This window comes from Mobula birostris, chromosome X (assembly GCF_030028105.1).
Source record: "Mobula birostris isolate sMobBir1 chromosome X, sMobBir1.hap1, whole genome shotgun sequence".
NCBI lineage: Eukaryota > Metazoa > Chordata > Chondrichthyes > Myliobatiformes > Myliobatidae > Mobula > Mobula birostris.
This window is the reverse complement of record NC_092402.1, coordinates 46,701,413-46,727,103: the sequence shown is the minus strand read 5'-3', so window position 1 is coordinate 46,727,103 and position 25,691 is coordinate 46,701,413. Positions and strand designations below refer to the sequence as shown.

The following is a 25,691-nucleotide window of genomic DNA, read 5'->3' as shown; positions in this document are numbered from 1 at the left end:
TTGCTCTAAATCTCAGTTAATGGTAGGAATGCATGGCATAAAAAAATCTTGGTAACCCCTGCTCTAAACACAAGTCTGATCTGTTGCAGAGAACTGAAATCAAAAGTAGAATGTTGAAATTGCCCAGCACAAGAGGCATTGTCTGTTAAGCAAAATAAATTTCCCAAATATCACAGCCACGTAATGAATCTTTACCTTGAGAAATGTGAATGCAGTCCACTTTAACTCTTCAGTTCCTTCTGGCGATTCAATAAGGCCAACAAAACAGGCCTTCCAGATTTCCAGTAAAAAGAGGGGCGAGGGGATTCGCTAAAAAAAAAAATACAACTCTAAATACTTGTAATTATCTTTCATCATGCTTCTTGCATTGGAATAATTTCTGATTTCTAATCACAGTGGATTTCGAAATTACATGTGAACTTAGCACAAGCCTTTTTAGTATTATCAACAGCAACATCACAGCAGGGCTACAAAGTAACAAAATTATGGAACATTCTGACTCCAGTCTGACTGGGACTATGTGCTACCTTTATAGTGACACATTGTTGGAGCACAAGAGCACAGAACCTGGCTATATAGCCCCTTGAGGTACCTGCCTATTTAATAATATCATGGTTGATCCTTATCCGTTCCATTTCCCAACTGGATCCCATGTCCTCCAATTCACTTAGTAACTAACAAGCAGTCTCAGCACTGGTTATACTCAATGAATGAGAATATATAGCCCTTAGAGAATTCCAAAAATTCAAAACCTGTGACAAGAAATTTCCTCACATCTCGCTCCTAAATGACTAAACTCTTACACATTGGTAATGAGCCAAGTTCTATACTGTCCAGCTAGAGTCTCAATCCGAATCTTAGCTTAGATTGTTGGAGTTTATTGACTACTGACAACCTTATTCTAAGCAGAACTGCTTTACTGTTAGGGCAAATAATATGCTTATGGGGTAAAGAAGCCAATTTCAGTAACCTAGTAGTGCCCTAGATCCATGCACTCTAAGTACAGAATAACCACTAGCAAATCACATCATTCTAACAGTAATAAGCTGCCTTTGTCAACACCAGCACAATTGCAATCTTATATGCTTTCACACTGAGTTTATTCAATCATTATCATACTCCCTAAACCACGCTACATCCTCTTAACTGTTTCACTTTTCCTTGAATGTGTCCTTAGGAATTATGCTGGATTCAGCCTTTGACTGCCTTATCTATGTAATACTCACTTTGAAGCAACAGCCAAACAGCCATTTACACCTTTTTTTCCATTTTGGAAACTGAAATGATTACTTCATTTTTTTCCGGTAACACATATCCATAACTTGTAAATATTTTAGTTCAAATCCATGAATGAAGATGAGGAGTAACATATAACAAAATTGTAGCTGATCTCATACTGCTGGTAAAAAACTTTATTTGCAAACATGATATGCTTGATCCTATTTTAATCTGTGAAACAAAATGGCAAGATGATAGCAACGATATTCATTATTTCGTTTCTGTTAAGTTTAAAATTCCAGTGGCTGCCAGTTACCTGCATCCGTTTCACCATGATTAGCTGTTCAACAAGCGACTGTGTATCAGATGTGAGATTGAGAGTTCCTTCCAACATAATCAGGGCATGAACTGTGGGGAATTCCATCTTGGTGTTCTGCTCAGTCTGAGCTGTTATGACTGGAACACTAGAAATAAATAATATTGATTAATACTGCAAACAAAAACAGCATTTTGGTTAAACTTTATGGTAGAGCTATCAAAGCTGCTTTTACACAGAATCTAAATGTCTGAAAATGATTTTTTGACAAATGTCATTTTCCTGCAAATTGGTAATATGCACAACAACGAAAAAGAGGCCCATGTAAATCTGGGACAAATGACAAAATTACTTAGCAAATAACTTTGTTGCATTCCTACATTCCTCAAATTATTCCACTCTAAAAGGTATTATCAATTAATTATCTTTACCTATTCATTTCCAGGATACTGGTAAAACAGCCTACATCTAATTGGTCTTGGAAAGTGAATGGTGAGCTGCCTTCTTGGACTGCTCAGTCCTTCTGGAGAATATACTAACACAATGCACAGGTGCAGTGTATTTTGTAGAAGGCACAAACTTCAGCCACTGTGAATGGGCTGATTGAAATGTTCAGGATGACAAATGGATGCCAATGAAATGCACTGCTTTGGCCTGGATGATGTTGAACTTCTTGAAAGCTGTTGGGAGCTACAGTCCGTCAGGAAAGTGGAGAGTACTCCATCATGCTCCTTATATGCCTTATACATTCAGTGACCACTTTATTGGAGACCACCTGTACCTAATAAAGTGGCCACTGAATGCATGTTCATGGTCTTCTATTGCTATAGCCCATCCACCACAAAGTTTGACATATTGTGCATTCAGAGATGCTCTTCTGCACACCACTGTTATAACGCGTAGTTATTGAGTTACTGTTGCCTGCCTGTCAGCTTGAACCACTCTGGCCATTCTCCTGTGACCTTTCTCGCATTAATAACACAAGAAACTCTGCAGATGCTGGAAATCCAGAGCAACACACACAAAATGCTGGAGGAACTCAGCAGGTCAGGCAGCGTCTATGGAAATGAATAAACAGTCGATGTTTTGGGCTGAGACCTTTCTTCAGGACTGAAAAGGAGAAAAGGAAGGGGGAAGATACCGGAATAATAAGATTGGGGGGGGGGGGGTTGAAAGAGAGAAGGAAGAGGACAAGCTGGAGGTGAGAGGTAAAGCCAGGAGGGTGAGGGAGGGCTAGGATGTAGTAAGACGCTGTGAGGTGATAAGTGGAAAAGGGAAAGGACTGGAGAAGGAATCTGATAGGAGAGGAGAGTGGATTACTCTCATTAACAAGGCATTTTTGCACACAGAACTGCTGCTCACTGGATGTTTTGATTTTCACACAATTCTCTGTAATCTCTAGAGAACATGTGTGAAAATCCCAGGAGATCAGCAGTTTCTGAGATACTCAAACCAATCGGTCTGGCACCAACAATCATTCCATGGTCAGTCATTCAGATCACACTTGCCTATTCTAATATCTGGTCTGAACAACAACTGAACTTCTTGACCATGTCTGCATGCTTTTATGCTTTGAGTTGGCCGAATGGACATTTGCATTAACGAGCGGTTACACCAGTTTACCTAATAAACTGGCTACTGAGTGTAGTTTTAGGCGTCAATTGAAGGGAAGAACACCAGCCTCTGAGCTGCTTCCGTAGTTGCAGTATTTGGTGATCTTCAAGAAATTGATGGTAGAGGACTCAGCAATGTTAGTGAGAGCAGGCCTGAGTGTTCTTGGCAAAACGCAAGCTTGGTACAATAGAGTAGATCACTGGCGAGTTAGTGTTACTTGGAAACAGACCAGGAGGATGCCTGTGCAACATGTATAATAGTCAGGATAAGTTCTAATATTTGTAGTGTTTGTGTTGGTTTGCATACAGTACTACATCACTCTCCAATGTAACCCTAACAGTTCACAAGTGGGAAATGCGACTGCCCAGCAATATTCTTAAATAAAAATATAACCTGACAGAATCATTATCTTACTCAATGTGTAGTTAAACTAGTGGAGTTAATCCAACCATTTAGCTATTGCACAAACCGAATTCTCAGATGGCAGAACGTGTCTACAGCCCTACAGCTGACAGCAAGTCCATCACACCAATCTCCCAAACAATTGATATACAAGGGATGTACATCATTTGGGCATTCATAACCTGGGGAGGACTTGTACCACTATACTATTACACCACATAATTGTAATGGAGAGGTCTGGCACACTGTCAAAATAATGATTCTGAGAGTATGATTATATCAGTCTGTTTCCTGGTTAGTCTATACTAGTTTGCTCAATTCAGAAACCAATTCCCCGATGCTTATAAGGTCCATTAAGTAGATTGTCTGGGCTGGAGTGAACTTGTATAACTGAATGTGGTACCTAGGTTTTGCTGGTGAATAGGTCAACAACAAAGTACAAGCAGGACTAAATAGGATGAAGATATTGCTTCATTCAAACTGTTTGAACATAGAATGAGTCGGGATTTGGAATCCATAACGATGGTGGGAGCTGAATAAGCTACTTAATACAACAGTTGAGTCTACAGAGGTGGAGGAATAGATCTGGTTGTTAACAGTTTACGTAAGAAAGACAACATGTATCTAATGTCAACACAGAAGGCCAGTTTAAGGAACAGTGATACTTTGTTTGCATGCATCAATTTTATATACTACAAGGAATAGAACCTAAAGCAGTATTATTGCAACTGTTGTTTCATGATATGCTTGGTGCAAAGCAATATCATTTCATGACCTATGTATGGTTAAGATTACTATTTTTGGTACTTTCTCTTTCTAGATTATTCTTCCTGTCAGTTATTAATTAACTTTGACAGTAATTATAATCTGGACATCATCATCATTGAAATCATTTAATTAAAATTGAACTCTACACAATTACATTACCCAACTTTCCCAGAAATACATTATTAATTTTAGGTCAGAATAAAATAATAAAAATTACTGGGACACAAATTGCTAATAATTACAACACTACCTAACTCATAGGAGTTAAGTTGTAATAATACGACTTCAGATTGTATTCCAAGTAATAACATGGGTAGATGAAATTAAATGCATCACTTCTGAAGTAACTAGAAGTGAAATTTCATGTAACTTAGATGGAATAATAAATTCCAAAGTTAAATCTGAAAAATTGTGCCAATTTTTAATTTTGAAATTGAATGGAAAAATAATGATCATACTGTATATATGTCTTTCCTGATCTACAACAAAAAGAAATGTACCAGATAATGCGCAGATTTTAAGAGCAAGTTTTAATAATTGGCCAATTTTAAAAATTTCCACCATTATTTACAAAATGCCTTTATATTCATGTTATATTTTATATCCTCAGAAAGTTCCGAAGTTCTTTACAGCCCTGAGTATTTTTGAAATGCTGGGAACTACAATACTGAAGGGTCTGTTGGTCATTTTGCACGCAGCAAGATCCATCTGCAGCAAGGAGATAAGCTATTTCAGTGACACTGATTTGAAGAACTGACATTGGCTAGGAGATGTGGAAGAATGTTCCTCCTTTTCTTCTCAGAAAGCAGTTCAGGCATTCTTTATATCCAGCTAACGGATGGACCTTAGTTTAATACACAAAATGCTGCCTCCACTACACTCTTTGTCACTACTACCCTGGAGGATTAAGCTGAATTTTATGCTAAGACCTGAGAAAGATACTCGAAGACTCCCGACTTACAATAACAACTGACAAGTCTGATATTCCAAAACGGGACATGCTTTGCCACAATGTTCTGGTGTTTGAGATTATGAAACTTAATTCCAGCAACAAATGATCTGGAGGAATATCTAAAGTAGATTTTTCACATTCAATTTCAAAAGGTATAAGTGAACTTATTCTGGATTCAAATCCATTTGAACTTGTAAATGGTACCAACAGCTCAGCATGGCAACAGAACAGGTAGCCTTACCTTTTAATCAATCCAATACATTCTTCCAGTCTCAACCTGAGCTGCTGATTGCTTATTTTGTTGCAGTTTTCTGTTAGTTTTATGAAAGCCTGCTCCACATTTGCCCACGTAACTAAAGATGAAACACATGAACAGATTATAATCTTAATGCACAGTTGAGACATCTTAACATTCAATATATAGCTGAGTACCATCATTGACATTTAACTGAGACTTTTTCAATGAGCATATTGGAACAGGTTATGACACATATGCCCTGTATATGAAGATTAGATATTGATGAAGATTGCAAGGGAAAACCTAATTAAACTGTAGGAAAAAAACAATGACTTTTCTTAGTAAATTTTTTTGAAGTACAATAACAGAAAAAGGATGGATGGATAGACAGACAGATGCTGATCACAAGCTGAGAAAGAATGGCTAACTGAAACGAAACGGAGTAGGCATAAATAGATACTTTTCTGGTTGACAAAATTTAATAAGTGATTTGTAACAGAGCTGGTTTTGGAGTCTCAACAGCTTGGTGTCTTTATTACAGGAAAGACCTTTTATTTTAGGTAGTTCATATAAGATTCACTAGATATATCCCAGGTATGGAGAAATTGCCTTGTAAAGGTAATCATTGGAATTTAAAAGAATGAGACACATCTTAATGAAACACAGATTATTAGGACTTGACAGGGTAAATGCTCAGAGACTATTTCCCCTTATGGGAACGTCTATGATCAGAGGGCCCAGTTTTGGAAATAAGAGATTGCTCCTTTAAGATGGATGAAGAAAATAATTCTATGCTCAAAGGGTTATGAATCTTTATAATCCCTTGCTCCTGAGAGCTGCAGAGGCTAAATGCCAGAATATACTCAATGTTGAGATCAACAGACTTTTTAATTGGTCAGGCAATTAAGAAATACTGGTATCGGGTGGAAAAGTAGATGAAGAAAGTTGGACCAGCCATGATCTCATTGAAAGGTAAAGCAGCTCAAATAGCTATGTTCCTATCTATTCCTATCAAGTACTCGTGTTCCTATTTCTTGTCACCTTATGCTCTCTCCCTCTCCTTGCTCATTTAACATAAGGATGCTTTTTAGCTTAGCTGTAGCTATCTAGTTAGTTGGTAAGGGAATAGTTTTCCAGATCTGCATCGCGGCAATTTTTAAAATGCAGCAGAGAAGTTTATGTTAGTTTTAAAAATATCATGTTGTCTGGTACTGTGCCATGATTAGAAGCTGCTCTTGTAATCTGTCCGCAGCCATTCTTCATGAGTTGACAAGTCAATGCCCAGAGGCTTCAACAGTGGAGTGCATCACAGCTGAAACATATGATTAGACAGCAAACTGGTGAGGAAATGTATCAATTTTCACCTATTACACCCAAGGTCAATGAAGTTAACTATAGTCCTTCAACAGCTACTGATGTCTAGTTCATATCAGAGATGGATTGAAGCTCTGTGCCTTCTGAACTCAAGCTTAGTACCATACTGCATTCTCATGCAATTCACTTATTACACCATCACGAGTGAATTCCTTTACATAGAAAGTGGAGTAAAAGTATTAATTCATGAATGTCAGTAATTTAGCCCAGCACATGTACCTTGCTCTTCCAGCCTTGCAATATGAAGAAGAGCTCTATTCTTCTTACTATTCACAATATTCTCAATGCGATTAACACAGAGTTGGAGTTGTTCTTCCCCTGAAGCCACATCTGGTCCCTCCTTCAGCCTTTCAGTAAAATGAGTAGCACACTTCAGCAACCATCCTAGCGTGCTTAGCAAGGCTCGACAGAGATTTATACATTCTTCTGCTTTGCCGTGACAGCTAGAGGATTAGAAAGCACCATTAGGCCTTGACATAGAAAGCTTTGAAAATAATTCAATTATGTAGAAGCGCAGAGAGAAATGCAAATTTCTTAGTACGTCTAAAAATATTTACATTTGGTCACTTGAAAAATACAAACATTTGTAAAAGGTGGTGACATACATAGCAGATTTGCTGCTGTGAAGACAATAAACAAATGAAGACTACTTTGGTCACGTACCCATGAGCAGACACTGATGGAAGGTACGTGCCCAAATCATAATTTTCTTCATCTTCCTTTACTCCTGCATAAATATTTATAAATCTCTTGGTCTTTTCTCATAGTTGAAATATAAAAGGTCTTTTGTGGTTTTGTTGCAATCTTTTCTATCAATATTATTGTCATACTGCACTTAAGGGCCAGGAAGTCGTGAAGAATGGAAGAACAATTCAAAAAGGTATGAATGACTACTGACCTGAGTCGATCACAAAACATATCCATTAGTTCCAACAGAGCTTTAACACACAATTCCCTGGAGTAATCTTCAAACTGAAACAAAACATTCTATTAAAATCACTTACCCACTGCAGATCTTTAAAATCTTTAATCTTTAAAATATTTTAATCTTTAAAATTTTAATCTTAATTTTAATCTTTAAAATATAATGATCATGCCTCTTTGATATAGTAAATAGAATAAATGACATTAATGAACATTGGAAAGCAATATATTTGCATGCCAGGAAACAAACACATTCAAAACTGTACTGTTTGGTTTCAGTTTTTAGAGGAACAGAGGAGGAAGATAATTCCGATTTCCTTAAAAATCTAAAGGCATAAAATGCTAGTTCATTGGTGTTCAAAAGATTAGTTTTGGTTGTAAATCCTTCTTCAAAAACGATAAAATAACCCCCAAATGAATAAATTGAAAAAAGTCAGATGCCATTAAAAGAATGGCTTCACTAAACCAACTCAGATATTATGAATAATATATATTAATTGATATTCTGTGTTTAACTGTCTGTACAGATGTTTCTTTAAAAAAAATAAATGGGAATAAAATGAAAACCTACAGATAGTATACATTGATGTAGCCACAATCTTACCTTCTACTGTAGTCACTGAAAATATGCTACATACTAGACTTCAAATGATATCTTAAAATAAATGGATCAAAAGCATCAAACAAACTTTTCAGACACAATTACCACCAAGATATAGCTATGACATTTACTTAGTTGATGCTTCATCTTCACTCCAGACCACAAGTAGGGAAAGGTAGACAGGGAGAGTAAACAGTATTGATTCTAATTCCTCCATATCATAAGCCTAGTTGGTTATGCTTCATATTTTTGCATTTTTAAATCACCCTATTAATTCAAATACAGACCTTTGCAATAGCAGACATTACACTTGCATAAGACACCATCTGTAAAAGCAAGCACAAAAAATTCAGAGCCTGAAGTAAGAGTGTTTCTGAACAGAACAAAGATCATAATTCTAGTTATAAAAGTACTTAACACTTAACTCACTGGATACTCCTTCAATGTCTTCGTAATAAAATTAACAAAATAATTTTAAGTCAGTGAAAAACATTGAAAAACAACTCAAAAACAAGATGAGTTTTGAGTCTCCATTTTTGCCCGTCTTTTTTTCCTTGTGTAACATGATAATGATCACCTAAAAGAGAGGGGCTTTGTAAATAGTAGATTTTTTTAAAATAGCAGGGAATTCCATAAGATGGATGACGGAATTTCTGCAGCTGAGAATTCTGCAAGTTTTCTTAAGTATTTTATGTTGACACTTCCACATTGACGTAAAGCAAATGCATCAAAACAGCCATTAGTTCCACAAATGATAGCTAATTATACCCATATTGTCAACGAGAAGCACTTAACCTTTAGCTAAATACTGTATCTGTGTAGTTAGAAATACAGGTGAAAAGTGAAGTATTTAGCAAAAAAATACTGTTTAAAAATTTATAGAATTAATAGGACACATGGTTGTAATGAATATATCTACCAGGTTCTCCTGGAATTTGCCTCTCATCTTCCTTTTTAAAATTATGCTACCAATCCTTTTGCAAGTTAATACACTTACATGGTCTCAGTCAAAAATCTTATTTCAGGGATTTCTACTTTCTGGCCCATAGCTTGAACACCATGCAGCTGTAAAACCCCACATGAAAAGTTGAATTCCAAGTTTCCACAGTTAGCTTGTTGAAATTTAAACAGACCCTTGTCCTGTTTAACCACTGGCAAAAAAAAAACTTTTCAAACATTTAGGTGGTTGGTAAGTTGATGGAGAAGATCCTGAGAGGCAGGATTTATGAACATTTGGACAGGTATAATATGATTAGGAATAGTCAGCGTGGCTTTGTCAAGGGCAGGTCGTGCTTTATGAGCCTGATTGAAATTTTTGAGAATGTGACTAAACACATTGATGAAGGAAGAGCAGTAGATGTAGTGTATATGGATTTCAGCAAGGCATTTGATAAGGTACCCCATGCAAGGCTTATTGAGAAAGTAAGGAGGAATGGGATCCAAGGGGACCTTGCTTTGTGGATTCAGAACTGGCTTGACCACAGGAGACAGAGTGGTTGTAGACGGGTCATATTCTGCATGGAGGTCGGTGACCAGTGGTGTGCCTCAGGGATCTGTTCTGATACCCATACTCTTCCTGATTTTTAGAAATGACCTGGATGAGGAAGTGGAGGGATGGGTTAGTAAGTTTGCTAATGACACAAAGGTTGGGGGTGTTGTGGATAGTGTGGAGAGCTGTCAGAGGTTACAGCGGGACATTGATAGGATGCAAAACTGGGCTGAGAAGTGGCAGATGGAGTTCAGCCCAGATAAGTGTGAAGTGGTTCATTTTGGTAGGTCAAATATGATGGCAGAATATAGTATTAATGGTAAGACTCTTGGCAGTGTGGAAGATCAGAGGAATCTTGGGGTCCAAGTCCACAGGACGCTCAAAGCAGCTGCGCAGGTTGACTCTGTGGTTAAGAAGGCATACGGTGTATTGGCCTTTATCAATTGTGGAATTGAATTTGGGAGCCGAGAGGTAATGTTGCAGCTCTATAGGACCCTGGTCAGACCCCACTTGGAGTACTGTGGTCAGTTCTGGTCACTTCACTACAGGAAGGATGGGGAAACCATAGAAAGAGTGCAGAGGAGATTTACAAGGATGTTGCCTGGATTGGGGAGCATGCCTTATGAAAACAGGTTGAGTGAACTCAGCCTTTTCTCCTTGGAGTGACGGACGATGAGAGGTGACCTGATAGAGGTGTAGATGATGATGAGAGGCATTGATTGTGTGGATATTTAGAGGCTTTTTCCCAGAGCTGAAATGGCTGCCACGAGAGGGCACAGGTTTAAGGTGCTTGGGAGTAGGTACAGAGGAGATGTCAGGGGTAACTTTTTTTACACAGAGAGTGGTGAGTGTGTGGAATGGGCTGCCGGCAACAGTGGTAGAGGTGGATTCGATAGGGTCTTTTAAGAGACTTTTGGATAGGTACATGAAGCTTAGAAAAATAGAGGGCTATGGGTAGCCCTAGTAATTTCTAAGGTAGGGACATGTTTGGCACAGCATTGTGGGCTGAAGGGCCTGTATTGTGCTGTAGGTTTTCTATGTTTCTATGTTTACTACTCAGTACGAAGAAATCAACAAATCAGTTCAATAAGAAAACAGTATGCAAACATGACTGACTGTTCTGAGCTTTATGCCTTGGACACCAAAATTTTAGAATTACAAATGGTTCACACAACCTGTAGCTTGATTTCCTCTGTTTACTGAGTTTTAAATCCATTACCTGTGAACTAATTGCATACTTCAAATAGGACATAATCAGAGGATTTGGTGATGGGCCAACCAAGGCTTGCTCCAGCAAATGATCTGGAAGAAATTCAAGAAAGATTGGAGCCACTTTATTTACAGTAATTATCAGCAATCTGTAAAGTTTTGAGTACAAGATGGACCCCATAACACTACCAATGAAGCACTAATGCCCAAGATTATTGGAATTTGTCCATCCAAATGAAACATTAATTTATTTTAGTTAGAGATACAGCGTGGGAAAGACCCTTCCACCCCAACGAGCCACAGTACCCATCAACCTACCTGTTCAACCTCAGCCTAATCACAGGACAATTTACAATGACCAATTAACCTACTAACTGGTACATCTTTGGACTGTGGGAGGAAACTGGAGCACCCGAAAGAAACCTATGCACTCATGGGAAGAACGTACAAACTTTTTTACAGTGAATGCTGGAATTGATTTCTGAACTCCAGAACGACCCAAACTGTAATAGCGTAGCACTAATTACTATGCTACTGTGGTGATCTAATTAAACGGAAACCCAAAGGCAGTTTCCCACAGTAAGTTAAGCTATCAGATTTCTGAATGGACAATGAAGCACGTACACTACCTCAATTTTTTCCTTTTTTTGTTCTCTTTTTGCATTACTTACTTTATTTAATTTCTAATTACATATTTCTTATTGTAATTTAGTTTTTTTTATTATGTGTTGCAATGTACTGCTGCCATAAAATAACACATTTCATGATATACGCCAGTGACGTTAAACCTGGTTCTGAAATTTAAAAAATATCTGCGAATGTTGAAGAAAATGGTAGAAATACTTGGCAAGTTAGGTAGCATATGTGCAAAGCAAAATTGATAGAATTAACATTTCAGGTCAATGTTTGCCATGTCATTACACATTAATGCCGTTGTACTACTTGCTATATAATGAAGTTTACTTCAGATTCTGGAGCATAATCACCATTGGTTGAATAATTTCTCACTAGCTCCACAACTGTGAAATGCTTGTTGGCTGTAAGATGCAGTATGAAGATGTAAGAACAGTGATGCAGCCTTGTAATACATTCATCTTCATTGCCTGGCTCTGTTGTACACCCACAATTTAGGATTATGGCTTGCAGACAATCAGAAAACAAATGTAAAAGAAATTCTGTTGACAGCTGAATTTGAGGAGAGGCCCGCACAGTCCATAAAACCGTAAGATATAGGAGCAGAAGTAGGCCATTCAGCCCGTCGAGTCTGCTCTGCCAATCATAGGCTGATCCAATTCTTCCAGACATCCCCACGCCCCTGCTTTCACCCTATACCCTTTGATACCCTGGCTAATCAAGAACCTATCGACATCTGCCTTAAATACACCCAATGATTTGGCCTCCACAGCTGCTCGATGCAACAAATTCCACAGGTTTACCACCCTCTGACTACAGCATTTTCTCCGCACCTCAGTTCTAAAAGGGCGTCCTTCAATCCTGAAGTCGTGCCCTCTTGTCCTAGAATCCCCTACCATGAGAAATAACTTTGCCATATCTAATCTGTTCAGGCCTTTTACATTCGGAATGTTTCTATGAGATTCCCCCCTCATTCTCCTGAACTCCAGGGAATACAGCCCAAGAGCTGCCAGACGTTCCTCATACGATAACCCTTTCATTCCTGGAATCATTCTCGTGAATCTTCTCTGAACCCTCTCCAATGTCAGTATAACCTTTCTAAAATAAAGAGCCCAAAACTGCACACAATACTCCAAGTGTGGTCTCATGAGCGTCTTATAGAACCTCAACATCACATCCCTGCTGTTATTTTTTTTTTTTTTTTACCATGCCCATGGTCTGCTCTTATCAAGTTACGGTATTGCTTTGCACTGTTGTAACTATATGTTATAATTACATGGTTTTTGTCAGTTTTAGTCTTGGTCTGTCTTGTGTTTCTGTGATATCATACTGGAGGAACATTGTATCATTTTCTAATGCATGCATTTCTCAATAACAATAAACGAGGACTGAGTGTCCTCATAATCTAATCTAATCTAATCTTCTATACCTCTAGAAATGAATGCCAACATTGCATTCGCCTTCTTCACAACTGACTCAACCTGGAGGTTAACTTTTAGGGTATCTTGAACAAGGATTTCCAAGTCCCTTTGCATCCCTGCATTTTAAATTTTCTCCCCATCTAAATAATAGTCTGCCCGTTTATTTCTTCCACCAAAGTGCATGATCATACACTTTCCAACATTGTATTTCATTTGCCACTTCTTTGCCCCTTCACCTAAACTATCTAAGTCTCTCTGCAGGCTCTCGTTTCCTCAGCACTACCTGTTCCTCCACCTATCTTTGTACTATCGGCAAATTTAGCCACAAATCCATTAATACCGTAGTCCAAATCATTGACACACATTGTAAGAAGCAGAGGTCCCAACACCAAGCCCTGTGGAACTCCACTGGTAACCAGCAGCCAGCTAGAATAGGATCCCTTTATTCCCACTCTCTGTTTTCTGCTGACCAGCCAATGCTCCACCCATGCTAGTAACTTCCCTGTAATTCCATGGGCTCTTACCTTACTAACCAGCCTCATGTGCGGCACCTTTTCAAAGGCCTTCTGAAAATCCAAGTACACCACATCTACTGCATCTCCTTTGTCTACCCTGCTTGTAATTTCTTCCTGAAAGAATTGCAGGAGGTTTGTCAGGCAGGATTGCCTCCAGGTACTCCGTAATCTCATCCCTAACAATCAATTCCAACAACTTCCCAATCACTGATGTCAGGCTAACAAGTCTATAGTTTCCTTTTTGCTGCCTCCCACACTTCTTAAATAGCGGAGTAACATTAGCAATATTCCGGTTATCTGGTACAATGCCAGAATCTATTGATTTTTGAAAGATCATCATTAATGCCTCCGCAATCTCTCCAGCTACTTCCTTTAGAACCCGAGGGTGCATTCCATCAGGTCCAGGAGATTTATCCACCCTCAGATCATTAAGCTTCCTAAGCACCTTCTCATTCGTAATTTTCACTGCACAAACTTCACTTCCCTGACACTCTTGAATGACCAGTATACTGCAGATGTCTTCCACTGTGAAGACTGATGCAAAATACACATTCAGTTCCCCTGCCATCTCTGCATCTCTCATTACAATATCTCCAGCGTCGTTTTGTATTGGTCCTATATCTACCCTCAAAACTCTCTTTTACCCTTTATATACTTAAAAAAGCTTTTAGTATCTTCTTTGATATTAGTCGCCAGCTTCCTCTCATAATTCATCTTTTCCTTCCGAATGACCTTCTTAGTTTCCTTCTGCAAGTTTTTAAAAGCTCCCCAATCCTCTATCTTCTCACTAGCTCTGGCTTCCTTGTATGCCCTCTCTTTTGCTTTTACTTTGGCACTCACTTCATTTATCAGCGACGGTAGTGTCCTTCTTCCCTTTGAAAATTTCTATTTGGAATATATCTGTCCTGCATTTCCCTCATTTTTTGTAGGAACTCCAGCCATTGCTGCTCTGCTGTCTTTCCTGCAAACGTCCCTTTCCAGTCAACTTTGGCCAGTTCCCCTCTCATGCCATTGTAATTTCCTCTATTCCACTGAAATACCGACACACTGGATTTTATTTTTTCTCTCTCAAATTTCAATGTGAACTTGATCTTATTGTGATCACTCTTCCCTAAGGGTTCCTTAACCTTAAGCTCTCCTATCACCTCTGGATCATTGCACAACACCCAATCCAGCACAGCCGATCTCCTAGTAAGCTCAAAAAGCTGTTCTGAAAAGCCATCCCTTAGACGTTCTACAAATTCTCTCTCGAGGTCCAGTACTAACCTGGTTTTCCCCAATCCACTTTCATGTTAAAATTCCCAACGATTATCATGGCATTGCCTTTCTGACACATCCTTTCTATCTCCTGCTGTAATTTGTAATCCACATCCCGGTTGCTGTTTGGAGACCTGTATACAACTGTCATTAAGGTCTTTTTACCCTTGCCATTTCTTAACTCAACCCATAGAGACTCTACACCTTCTAATCCATTCAGGACAATAGTGTCAAAGGCTTCAGTGAGGTCAGAAGATGCCTTGTTGCCCTGTTGGTGCCACTTTCCACATTTCTTTTGGAAGTGTTGTATGGTAAAGATCATGTATGGTGATCTGTTAGCTTTTGTGCAAGGGAGGGGTTGGGGTGTTTGGGGTTTTGAGTTTTTGTTTCTTTTTCTTTACATGTGGAAGGGATTGATGTCTTTCTTTCAACTACTTGCATCGTTTTCTGTATTCTGTGGCTATCTGGAGAAGAGACAAATTTCAGAGTTGTATTCTGTATATATACTTTGATAATAGTTCAATAGTTACATTTGATATCAGAGAATGTATACAATATACAAGCCGAAATTCTTACTTTCCACAGACATCACTGAAACAGAAGAAAAAACCCCAAAGAATGAATGACAGAAAAAACTAAAGAACCCCAAAGCTCCCTGACCCTCTCCCAGGCACAAGCAACAGCACCAACCCTTACCCCACTTATTCTAGCATAAAGCAACTTCATTCCCACCACCCACCATGCAAGCAAAAGCAGAGTTCCCAAAGAGAGATCGTGGTCTACAGTCCATCAAAAACTAACTGTTCACTCCAACATTTCCACATCCCACAGGCTCCCTCTCTCATTAACAAGGGAGAGACAGATTTTGCTCCTTCCACAGCGACGGGGAGACAAGTCGCTATTTTGATGTTACAGTCCATCTGAAGTGTTGTTTTTTTATTTTGAGTTCCCTGACGAGAATCAGCAAACTGGTTACTGAGTGCAGAGCCCTCCGACAGCTAGTCTTGCTACCTTCGATGTTCTGGCTCCTGCTATGCTTCAGCAAGCAACACCAGCGAAAATTTGTGTCCACAGGGCCATGCGGGCCCCAAAGGCGGCCAACTTCAGGCCAAACCTGGGCATGCCGAAATGCATTGAGATGACTGCACAAAGAGGATATTATCTTTCGAACAAAAGATTAAACTGAAAAATTAAAGACATTTCATCTGCTCACTCATGGTCTAATGGTAATTTTTCAAAGACAGACAGTCCTCACCAATCTTTATCCCACACTCAGCGTTACTAAAAAGCAGGCTTTTTTTTTGGTAATCATCGCATTGATTTTTGAGAGACATGCTCCATTTTTTTAAATTAGCACAGAAATGGTACCACTTTGGTTGCAAAGCTCTTTGGGATGTCTTAAAAGGTATGCAAGAGATGTACAAATGCAGTCCTACTTTCAGAGCATAAAAACACTAGGAAATCCATGAAGTATATCACTTCTTTTAAGACAGTCCCTCTAAATTAGGGGTTCCCAACCATTTTTTAATGCCATGGGCCTCAACTATTAGTCAAGTGGTCCATGGACCCCATGTTGGGAACCCCTGCTCTAAGTAGACGATGATTTGCTTCAGTCTAGTTTTGTATGTTCTGGCATGGCTAATAGAGCCAATGTGGGAACAGCAGAATTATTTAGAGAAGGAGCAGGCGGTAGCTGACAGGATAAGAAGGTGGGCAGAGATAACACATTCCTCTGTCCATTCACGTTAGGCTTTTCTGGGCTCCTGATGCAAGAACTTGAGATATTCTCCAATCTGAGCAGTCATACCCCAATGTTGATACCAGTTGTATTTTTTCCAGGAAAGCTTTTGAAGCATACTTGAATCTTTTCCACTGCCTCTCTCACAATCCCTTCCCACAACAGACACAGATTAGTGTCTGTTTTGACAAACTGGTGTAGGGCACATGATCAGTTGACTGTAACTAAAAGCTCCATGTTGGGTATATTGTTTTGGAATATAACATTGACATTGGCTGGCTTATTCTTCCAATTAGAACATCGAGATCAAGTGAAAAAGCTGCTGAAACCCATGCCCTAGGTACACTCATTGGGCAGTTAAGCGAGGCTATTGCAATAAGGCAGAAGCTAGTATGCAATGACTTGAAAATAAATAGTAGGAACCTGAGTGTAGCTCAAATAGTGACTACAAAGGAAATTCTCAAGAGATTATAACTGAAAATTAAGCTGTTGGAAAGATGTTCTGAAGGAGGAACTTTATTTGTAATGTTAACTTATGTGTCAGACAATGTCAACACTTTCAACCTATTCTGTTTTAACACAATTACATATGGATATCCAATTAGACTGTTGCACATCAGCTGCCAAGATAATTACAAAAAGATCATAAAATAAAATGTTTGACTTATTTTCTAATTCGGTTTAAAACAAATGTTAATTTTCATTTGCTTCCACTTTCAGATTGAATAGTTGAACAATCCCATCCTAAAAGCTCCAGAGTCTTACCTGCGAGTCCGAGAAGGTCCCAGGTTGGCCCCTTTGGAAAGAGTTTTTTCATATTTATGGCCCATTGAAAATCTGCCCATCTCTCCTTCCAAGCCTGGAGAATGGCCTGCCTTAGATTTACCACCTTCATCTGTGAGTGCTATAATCAATAACAGAAAGGGGGAAAATTTAAAAAAAACATCTCCACTGTGTCAATATGCCAATTTTGTTACCCACATTGAAATGTCATCAGCTTAGCCTTCAGCATTATCAGGGGAGAATCACACGGAACCCAGCCTGTGTCCAGTGTTCAGCTGTCTATTTAACTTGCAGCAACACTTGCCTTTTCTTCAGTGCCGCTCTCAGTGAGCTCCCAGTCTTGTGCTGTTGAAATGCATTTTCTACTGATTCTGATATTTAGAAATAGTTGCAAAAACAATTCAAGATATTAGTAAAATACTGAAAAATAAAATAAATTCAAAAGCAAATTGGACATGTGTAACTTACTTGGAAATAGCAACTTAAAATTAAGCAAAAAACAAAAACAACATACTTTTTTAGTGAGTCTGCAACTTTACTACTTGACTGGGTATGGAACATGTGCCAGAAAGCAGAGGGGCAGATGCAAATTGAATGTAGCCTGTCAATCAGCTGAGTATATTAACAGAATGACTCTGGACTTGGTGGTGAATTCAGAGTGGGAGATGAGATGAAACTGCACCCAACTTCCAGCATATTTGAACTGCACTATGAACTGGCCCACTACACATTTTGTTCAAAGTCGTTTTCCGAGCAACACACACAAAATGCTGGAGGAACTCAGCAGGCCAGGTGGCATCTAGGAAAATAGTACAGCCTGCTGAGTTCCTCCAGCATTTTGTGTGTGTTGATCAGATTTCCAGCATCTGCAGGTTTTCTCTTGTTTATTGTTTTCTGGTTGGCGAGGATGTAGACATTATAAATCAGGCTTTTTTTTAAATGAGGTTGGCAGAGTTAGAAGTTCATCCCCAACTTCATTTTCAATTTCTCAGCTGAAAAACCATCCCAATAGTACAGTCAAACAGTGTTTTTCCACACTCAGGTTTATAATTGGAATGCATTGTTTTGACTTTGAAGACACTTGATGCTACAGATAATCAAATAAATTGAGAGCAGAATCATCAAAGTATACAATGGGTAGACAACTTACCTACCATACCTGGGTCAGAACTTTGCTTTGCTACTCAAGACCATTGCAGTCTCCATTCCCACACAGATTTCCAAATCTCTTTGGCAGGCTGATTTCCTCAGCATCACTACCCACATCTTCTTTCACAAACGTCTGTAATACTTTGCTTCACCTATACGAAGCACATCAGTTGCTTCTGACAAAGTCTCTCATCAGCCCTACCAACACCCGTTTCTTCAGTTAATTCAGTCCAATGTTTCTGAAGAACACCAGGATACATTTAGTTAAATCGGTGTTATTGTTTGATAGCTACCTACTTGGAAATTACATTTATCTATTTGGTATATTTTTTGGTTTAGTTTTTCTGTAAAGACACACGACTGCTAACACTGAAGTGGTTTCAAGTGGCCACATCAGAACTGGAATAAGGCCATTCACTGGATCAAGCCTGTTCAAGCCCTTTGTGAAACAATCCTTTCACTAGTTTACCATTTTTTCCTAGTAATCCTGCAAACTACTTTCTCTCAATTGAGTGCCCGATTCCCTTCATAAAGGCCCAATGAACTATTTGTACCAATTTTAGTCACTCTCCAAACTCCTGACACACTTTCCTCACATTCCCTTTATACTTTCAACACATCTGTGATCCTTCCACCAATAGTCATTTCTATACACCCTATGGAAATGAGCTTGCATATCTCTATCAAATCTCTTCTGAATCATCTTTGCTCCAAGGAGAACAAACTCAGCTTCTACAGTTTAATCTTGAAGCTGGAATTCTTCAAGTCTGAAACCTTTCTAGCAAATTACATGTAAATAACAGTCTTGTGTAACCATTGCATAGTTAATTAGGTCAAGCTAGTCAAACTTGTATTGCTTTCTCTGGAGTGTCAGAGGCTGAGGACGCTGATAAAGCTCTCAAATTATGATTGGCACAGATAGAGTGGACTGTGAGCACAAGATATTCTGCAGATACTTGAATTCCAAACTGGCAGGTGATAGGTGAAACCAGGTGAGGGAGAAAGGTAGGGGAAATAAATTGAGAAGATAGGAGGTGATAAGCAGAAAAGGTAAAGGACTGAAGAGGGTGGAATTTGACGTGGATCATGGGAGAAAGGGAGATGAAAGAAGAGAGAAGGGGATGGGGAGGAATGACTAGAAGTTAGCAAAATCAATTTTCATGCCATCAGGTTGGAGGCTACCCAGACCATTTTCTCCATGATAGAAATATGATGGGCAAAGAGGATATGCATTTAAAGAGAGAGACGGAAAGTTTAAAGATGTGCGAGGTGAATTTTCTTTTTACACAAAGAATGGTGGGTGCTTGGAATGGGCTACCAGAGGTGGTGGTGGAAGCAGATGTGAGAGTATCATTTAGACAGACACGTTAATATGCAGGGACTAGATAGATATGGGTCATGTGCAGGCAGAAGGGATTTAGTTAATTTGGCATCGTGTTCAACACAGACATTGTGGGCTGAATGGCCTGTGCCCGTCCTGTTGTATGAGGGGGGAGGAATTGGTGGTAATGGACATAAGAGAAGAGTCGGAAGACAAGTATGGTCAAAGCCAGTGAAGAGCTAGGAACCACAATTGTGACCATAACAATGGAAGTGATAATTTTGCTTTGACCAGTTGGTGTTCCGATGGATTGTTCTATGTCCTACATTCTGTTGCACCTCGCCGATACTAAGGCGCCCTTGTACGTGACACTTTGGGAAGTGATACTGGAATAAAACGGAAGACTATGTGTCCTTATCCTCAGATGTCTGGTTCGTTGTTTTGTAAGCGTAAAGTTATGCTCATGAACATTCCTTCTCCCCCTCCCACCTTAGTAAAGATAAGATAACGCGGATAAAACTGCAGCTACGGGCACTTTACCTGAATATTTCTGTCTAGATCGAAACAATCTACGCCTCAAGCAAAACACTCCGCCATCTTATTCAATTACCAACACGGACCAACAACGGCCACGGTAATTGGGCGAACACAGACCAAGTCAAGCCAATCAAGTCAATGAGGTGTCTGCAGCCCCGATGTTACCTGGGAATTGTAGTGAAACAGGCCGCGAGTTTACCCGAAGGGCGAGAACTTGAACGACATTTCCCGGAGCGCACTGCGAGTAGCTCTGTCACCTGCGCTGGAAGCTGTGAGCTGGTGAGTCAGATTGCTTTTGCTTTTGAAAATACATGAGATCTAATTTTAGTATATTGTGCAGTATTTGTCTGCAGATTTATGTGTATTGGGGGACGCGCATGGTTTTTATTTGCCTAAGATGCCCGTGCTTAACCGGTTTATAAAATGACCTGTGCTGCTGTTTTCTCATTAATATTGGCTGAGGTCCAAAGATTTCGTTTCATTTACTCTTTTAAACACTTGTATCACTCCCGTGGCTTCCTTGTCCTTCTTTCACATTTGATAGTGATTTTGAAATACTTGCATTGCTAACGGTACTAACGAAGACTGTTCCCTGATCCTCCACCCTGCCTGCAGGTTGGATGCAGCAACAGACGTGCTATTGATTCTGTTGCGCTGTGCGCTTCCCGGGAAATGGGGTCAACTTGCCTTTTTTTTAGGGTGTGAACATACACGACAGTCCGTGTAAGTCCATATGCTTCGATTACGCTGCTTGAAATGTGGGCTCATTGTTTTGAGCCTATAAATGACAAGTCGTTTCTGAACTTAAATAAATGCATTTCATTCTGCTTAGTTCGGCTGGAGTGATAGAGGATTCTGCTGCATCGGTTTCTTCTTCCACGCGCTTAAATTCTATAATGGAAGATTAAAACATACTCTCCTTACATTTTTCAATATCCACGTACTATTTTCACGCCAATTGGTTGATCTCCCTTCTCGCTCTTACTTTAATATTTTCACACCCACATTAGCTTTGAGAAGCATTTTTTTTCTTCGCTGGGGACAGATATGTATTGATGTTTTAGGATAACAGAACTAAACCCAGTACAATTCCCTTTCTGGGGCAAAAATGTATAGATATTTTTCCTTTTTCCCTCCGAGGGTTATTCAAGTTAATTGATGTTCCTATCTGCACTCGAAATGATTTCGGCTAATTAAGCACAGACAGGAATGCATAGAATCGCAAAATGGTTACAGCTTGGGGAGTCTCTGTCCTCTGTGTCATACTGAACCAGGTAGTTCCTCTCCCTGCGCGCTCTCCAAAGCCCTACAATCTCTTTGCTTTTAGGGTAGCATGTGGAAACAGCACGATGCTGCAGCGGACAGCGTTGCTGGGTTCGATGCTGACGCCTGTGTGCAGTTTGCACTTTCCCACTGTGACCGTGCGGGCTTCCCTGTTCGCGTCCCAATGTCTATTCTCTATTCCAAAGGTGTGCTAACTGGCAGGTTAATTGGCTGTTGTAAAATTAACCTCGGTGTGGGTGAGAATCAGGTTTATTGTCATTGACATATGTCGTAAAGGTTGATGTTTAGCGCCAACTGTACATAAAATACAATAAATTACAAAAAAACGTAAAAAATAAATTAATCAAGTAGTGCAAAACGACAGCAAAATGTGACATGTTAAGGAGAATTGTGGAAGAATCAGGTTGGATTGACAAAGAACATTCGTTGCTGCCATCGGGAAGGAGGTATGGGAGCATTCGGTCCCATACCAGCAGGTTCAAGAACAGTTATTCTCTTCAACCACCAGGCTTCGGGACCAGCGTGGATGACTTCACTTACCATAATACTGAACTGATTTCACAAACTACGGACTGATTTTCAAGGACTCTACAACTCGGGCTTTCAGTATTATTTGTTTCTTTGTATTTGTATTTGTTGTTTGTCAGACATTGCAGTTCTTCTTGATTCTATTGTAGTTTGTTGTACTGCGAACGCCCGCAAGAAAATGTATCTCAAGGTAACATATGGTTGCATATAGAGACTTTGATAATAAATTTATTTTGAACTTTGAATGTTTTGCTGGGAAGTTGGGGAATGGCATTGCTTGTGAGCTGACATTTGATGGGCTGAATGACCTCCTTTGTCATAAAATATGCAAGAAATTCTAGAGACGTGGGACACAAGATGCTGGAACCTGCACCAACAAACAATTTGCTGGAGAAACTCAGTGGGTCAAGCAGCATCTGCAGAACGGAAGAAACCATTGACGTTTTGGTTGGAAATACTGCATCAGGATCTCTTATCAGAAATTCTTATCCAGTTTCCTTTTGAACATTATAATTGAATCTGCCTTCCCAGTTATCCTTGACAGTGTCTTCTTGACTCTAACCACTTGATGCTGCATTATCTTAGGGATTGAATCTATAATCGTCTGATAAGCCTAATATCATTCATGAGCTTTCATTTTCAGTGAAGACTGCCACTGAGATCCAGAGATCTTGTCTCAGTTACTATAATCATAACTGGCAAAATGTCATAATAAAAATAAAGCCTCTGGTTCATCAGAATCAGGTTTAACCTCACTGGCATATGTTGTGAAATATGTTAACTTAACAGCAGTACAGTGCAATACATAATAGAGAAAAAAATAAATTATAGTTATATTAAATAAGTAGTGCAAAAGTAAAAAATTAAAAAAAGTAGTGAGGTTGTGTTCGTGGGTTCAATGTCCATCAGAAATTGTGTGGCGGGGGGAAGAAGCTGTTCCTGAATTGCTGAGTGTGTGTCTCCAGGCTTCTGTACCTCCTACCTGATGGTAGCAATGAGAACAAGGTATGACCTGGGTGATGGGGGCCCTTAATGATGGATGCTGCTTTTTTTGAGGCATTGCTCCTTGGCGATGCCCTGTATACTACAGAGGCTGGTGCCCATGATGGCACTGACTAAGCCTACAACTCTCTACAGCTTTTTTCGGTCCTGTGCAGTAGGACCCCTATACCAAGCAGTGATCCAGGCTGTCAGAATGCTCTCCATGGTACATCTGTAGAAATTTGCAAGTGTCCATGATGACTTACCAGATCTCCTCAAAATCCAAATGAAATATAGCTGCTGCTGTGCCTTCTTTGTAGCTGCATTGATATGTTGGGCCCAGGATAGATCCTCAGAGATATTGGCACCCAGGATCTTGAAATTGCTCACCCTTTCCACTTCTGATCCCTCTTGGAGGAGTGGTGTGTGTTCCCTTGACTTACCCGTTCTGAAGTCCACAATCAGTTCTTTGGTATTACCGACAGGAACAGAAATACCTTTATTAGCTTGGGCCTGCATTAAGATTCCAGACATGTTGTTGTGCTTGACTCTTAATCTTATCCTTTGTCTGGATCCATCCGGGATTGACAATAAATGCTGTATTGGCACAGCAATTGTAGTTTGTGAACAAATGAAAACAACATAACACCATTGCTCCCAGTTCTGTTCTGCCTTTTGCACTGCTCATCTCCCAGGCAGACCTGATGGCCTCTTAAGATGTTTGCATCAGTTGTGAAGTTATTGTTGCTTTTTCCAAGGTGTGCTGGGAAGAGGACGGCAAGAGTAACAGAGAAAGTAAGACAGTAACTCAAACTGCAGAATACAAGTAATGAATATTCAGGAAATGTATATCAGTCCATTCAACATTTGAAAGTGAGGTGAAGACTTTCGGTGGAATCCCATTACTTCATGAAATTAGCTTTGATTCCACCTAGCTTTTAGTGGCATGTCCCCACAATGTAAATGTGGGTAGTATTGGTTAGCATAATACTATGACAGCGCCAGCAACCTGGGTTCAATTGCCGTTGCTAACTTAAGGAGTTTGTAAATTCTCCCTGTGTCCTGCTGCTCCGGTTTCCTCCCACGTTGCAAAGATGTACAGGCCTAATGGATCACATGGGTGTAGTTGAGCTGGAAGGGGTTGTTCTGTGTTGCATCTCTAAATTTAAAAAGTCTCTAATTTGGTGCTGAATTGACATTGGAATGTGGAATAAAAATTTACATTTGTTGCTGTTGGCACAACATATTTGTAGCTCTATTAGATGCATGCATCCTGATGCTTATTGTCTTTAGTATTGTCCCTGTAAAATTCTCAATAATCTTTATGGGCACAAAATATACCTCCAGATATGATAGCTTGTCTTGACCCAATTCCAGGGTGATGTACTGAAGCAACATTAAACTGTTTAAAACCTTCCTCTGCTTTGTGCTCACCGTTGTCAATTTACTCCTACAGAGTAATGACAGCAGTACTTGTCTGAGTAATAAGAAATGTTCCTGTGCTTGTTACCCCTTATTCTCACACTATTTACACAGCTTGATTCCAATCGTATGCTTGAATTGGCTGTTGCAGTTTAATTGTGGTTAAATTCTGTCAGGCAAAATTTACTCGATTTGAAGGTGATGTGTGCACTGTTAAGGATTCGTTTGAAACTGCCAGAATTTTAGTAAAGCTATGCCTGAGCACATTACTTTGGAATTTAGAAGATTCTTTACTGCTGTTCTAAACTGACATAGGTTGTATAACCTTTATCTAGTTTGCTCATCTGTCCACATGGCAAGAAGGTCTGCATTTTTCTGTATTTACGTTTGCACATGTTTTCACTTGCTCTAATTGCACTTTTAGAAATCAAAAGGCAATACAGAGTAAATAACTAAAGAGCAAGAAAAAAGGAAGCTCTCTCCCAGAAGAGCAGAAACTTAACTTGACTCTTAAAACTGATATCAAATATAATATATGCTTTTGAGTAATGGGTTTCTTTCTTGCATTTTCACACTTTCAAATCTCGTTTGAAAAAGGCAAAAATTCTTGAATGCTTGTTTGCAATAAAGATATGACATGTAGGGATCTGCCATAGATTTAATTTGAGAAGTACCCAAACAACTGCAGTTTCTAAAGTTTATACTTATTCTGAAGGTTTCATAATGGGACAAGTGGACTTGTCAATCCAGGAAGAAGATTACATTGCTATTTTGCAAACAACACCTTTGGAGGGTGAGGTTATCTTGTGCAATATTATAATAAAATATTCAAAATGTATGTAGCACAGGTAAACAGCTCACTGTCCTAGTGATGAGACCACTGTGATAGCAGGGTATTCATTAGTCTCGAGGTCTGGGGGAAGAAGCTGTTACCCATTCTAGCAGTCCTAGTCCTGATGCTTCTGCACCTTCTCCCTGATGGTAGTGGGTCAAAGAGATTATGGGATGGGTGGTAGG

At 39.4% G+C, this 25,691-nt stretch overlaps 1 protein-coding gene across 4 annotated transcripts in view; it reads right to left on the bottom strand.

Moving 5' to 3' along the window:
• The window catches only part of med24 (mediator complex subunit 24), a 75,608-nt gene extending 55,066 nt beyond the window's left edge, over positions 1–20,542 (bottom strand). For 2 of the 4 annotated variants that reach the window (XM_072249872.1, XM_072249875.1), the window contains exons 1-9: positions 20,463–20,542; positions 17,435–17,573; positions 11,116–11,198; positions 8,695–8,733; positions 7,781–7,854; positions 7,102–7,325; positions 5,512–5,623; positions 1,535–1,682; positions 196–309 (exon numbers count right to left, since the gene is read on the bottom strand). In XM_072249872.1, the coding sequence (XP_072105973.1) occupies positions 196–309; positions 1,535–1,682; positions 5,512–5,623; positions 7,102–7,325; positions 7,781–7,854; positions 8,695–8,733; positions 11,116–11,198; positions 17,435–17,564 (924 nt within the window). In that variant the 5' untranslated portion in view covers positions 17,565–17,573; positions 20,463–20,542. Of the gene's footprint in view, positions 1–195; positions 310–1,534; positions 1,683–5,511; positions 5,624–7,101; positions 7,326–7,780; positions 7,855–8,694; positions 8,734–11,115; positions 11,199–17,434; positions 17,574–18,602; positions 18,754–20,462 lie in introns of all 4 variants that reach the window. The other 2 variants (XM_072249873.1, XM_072249874.1) reach the window with 2 other exon arrangements.
• Between the last annotated feature and the right edge of the window lie 5,149 nt (positions 20,543–25,691).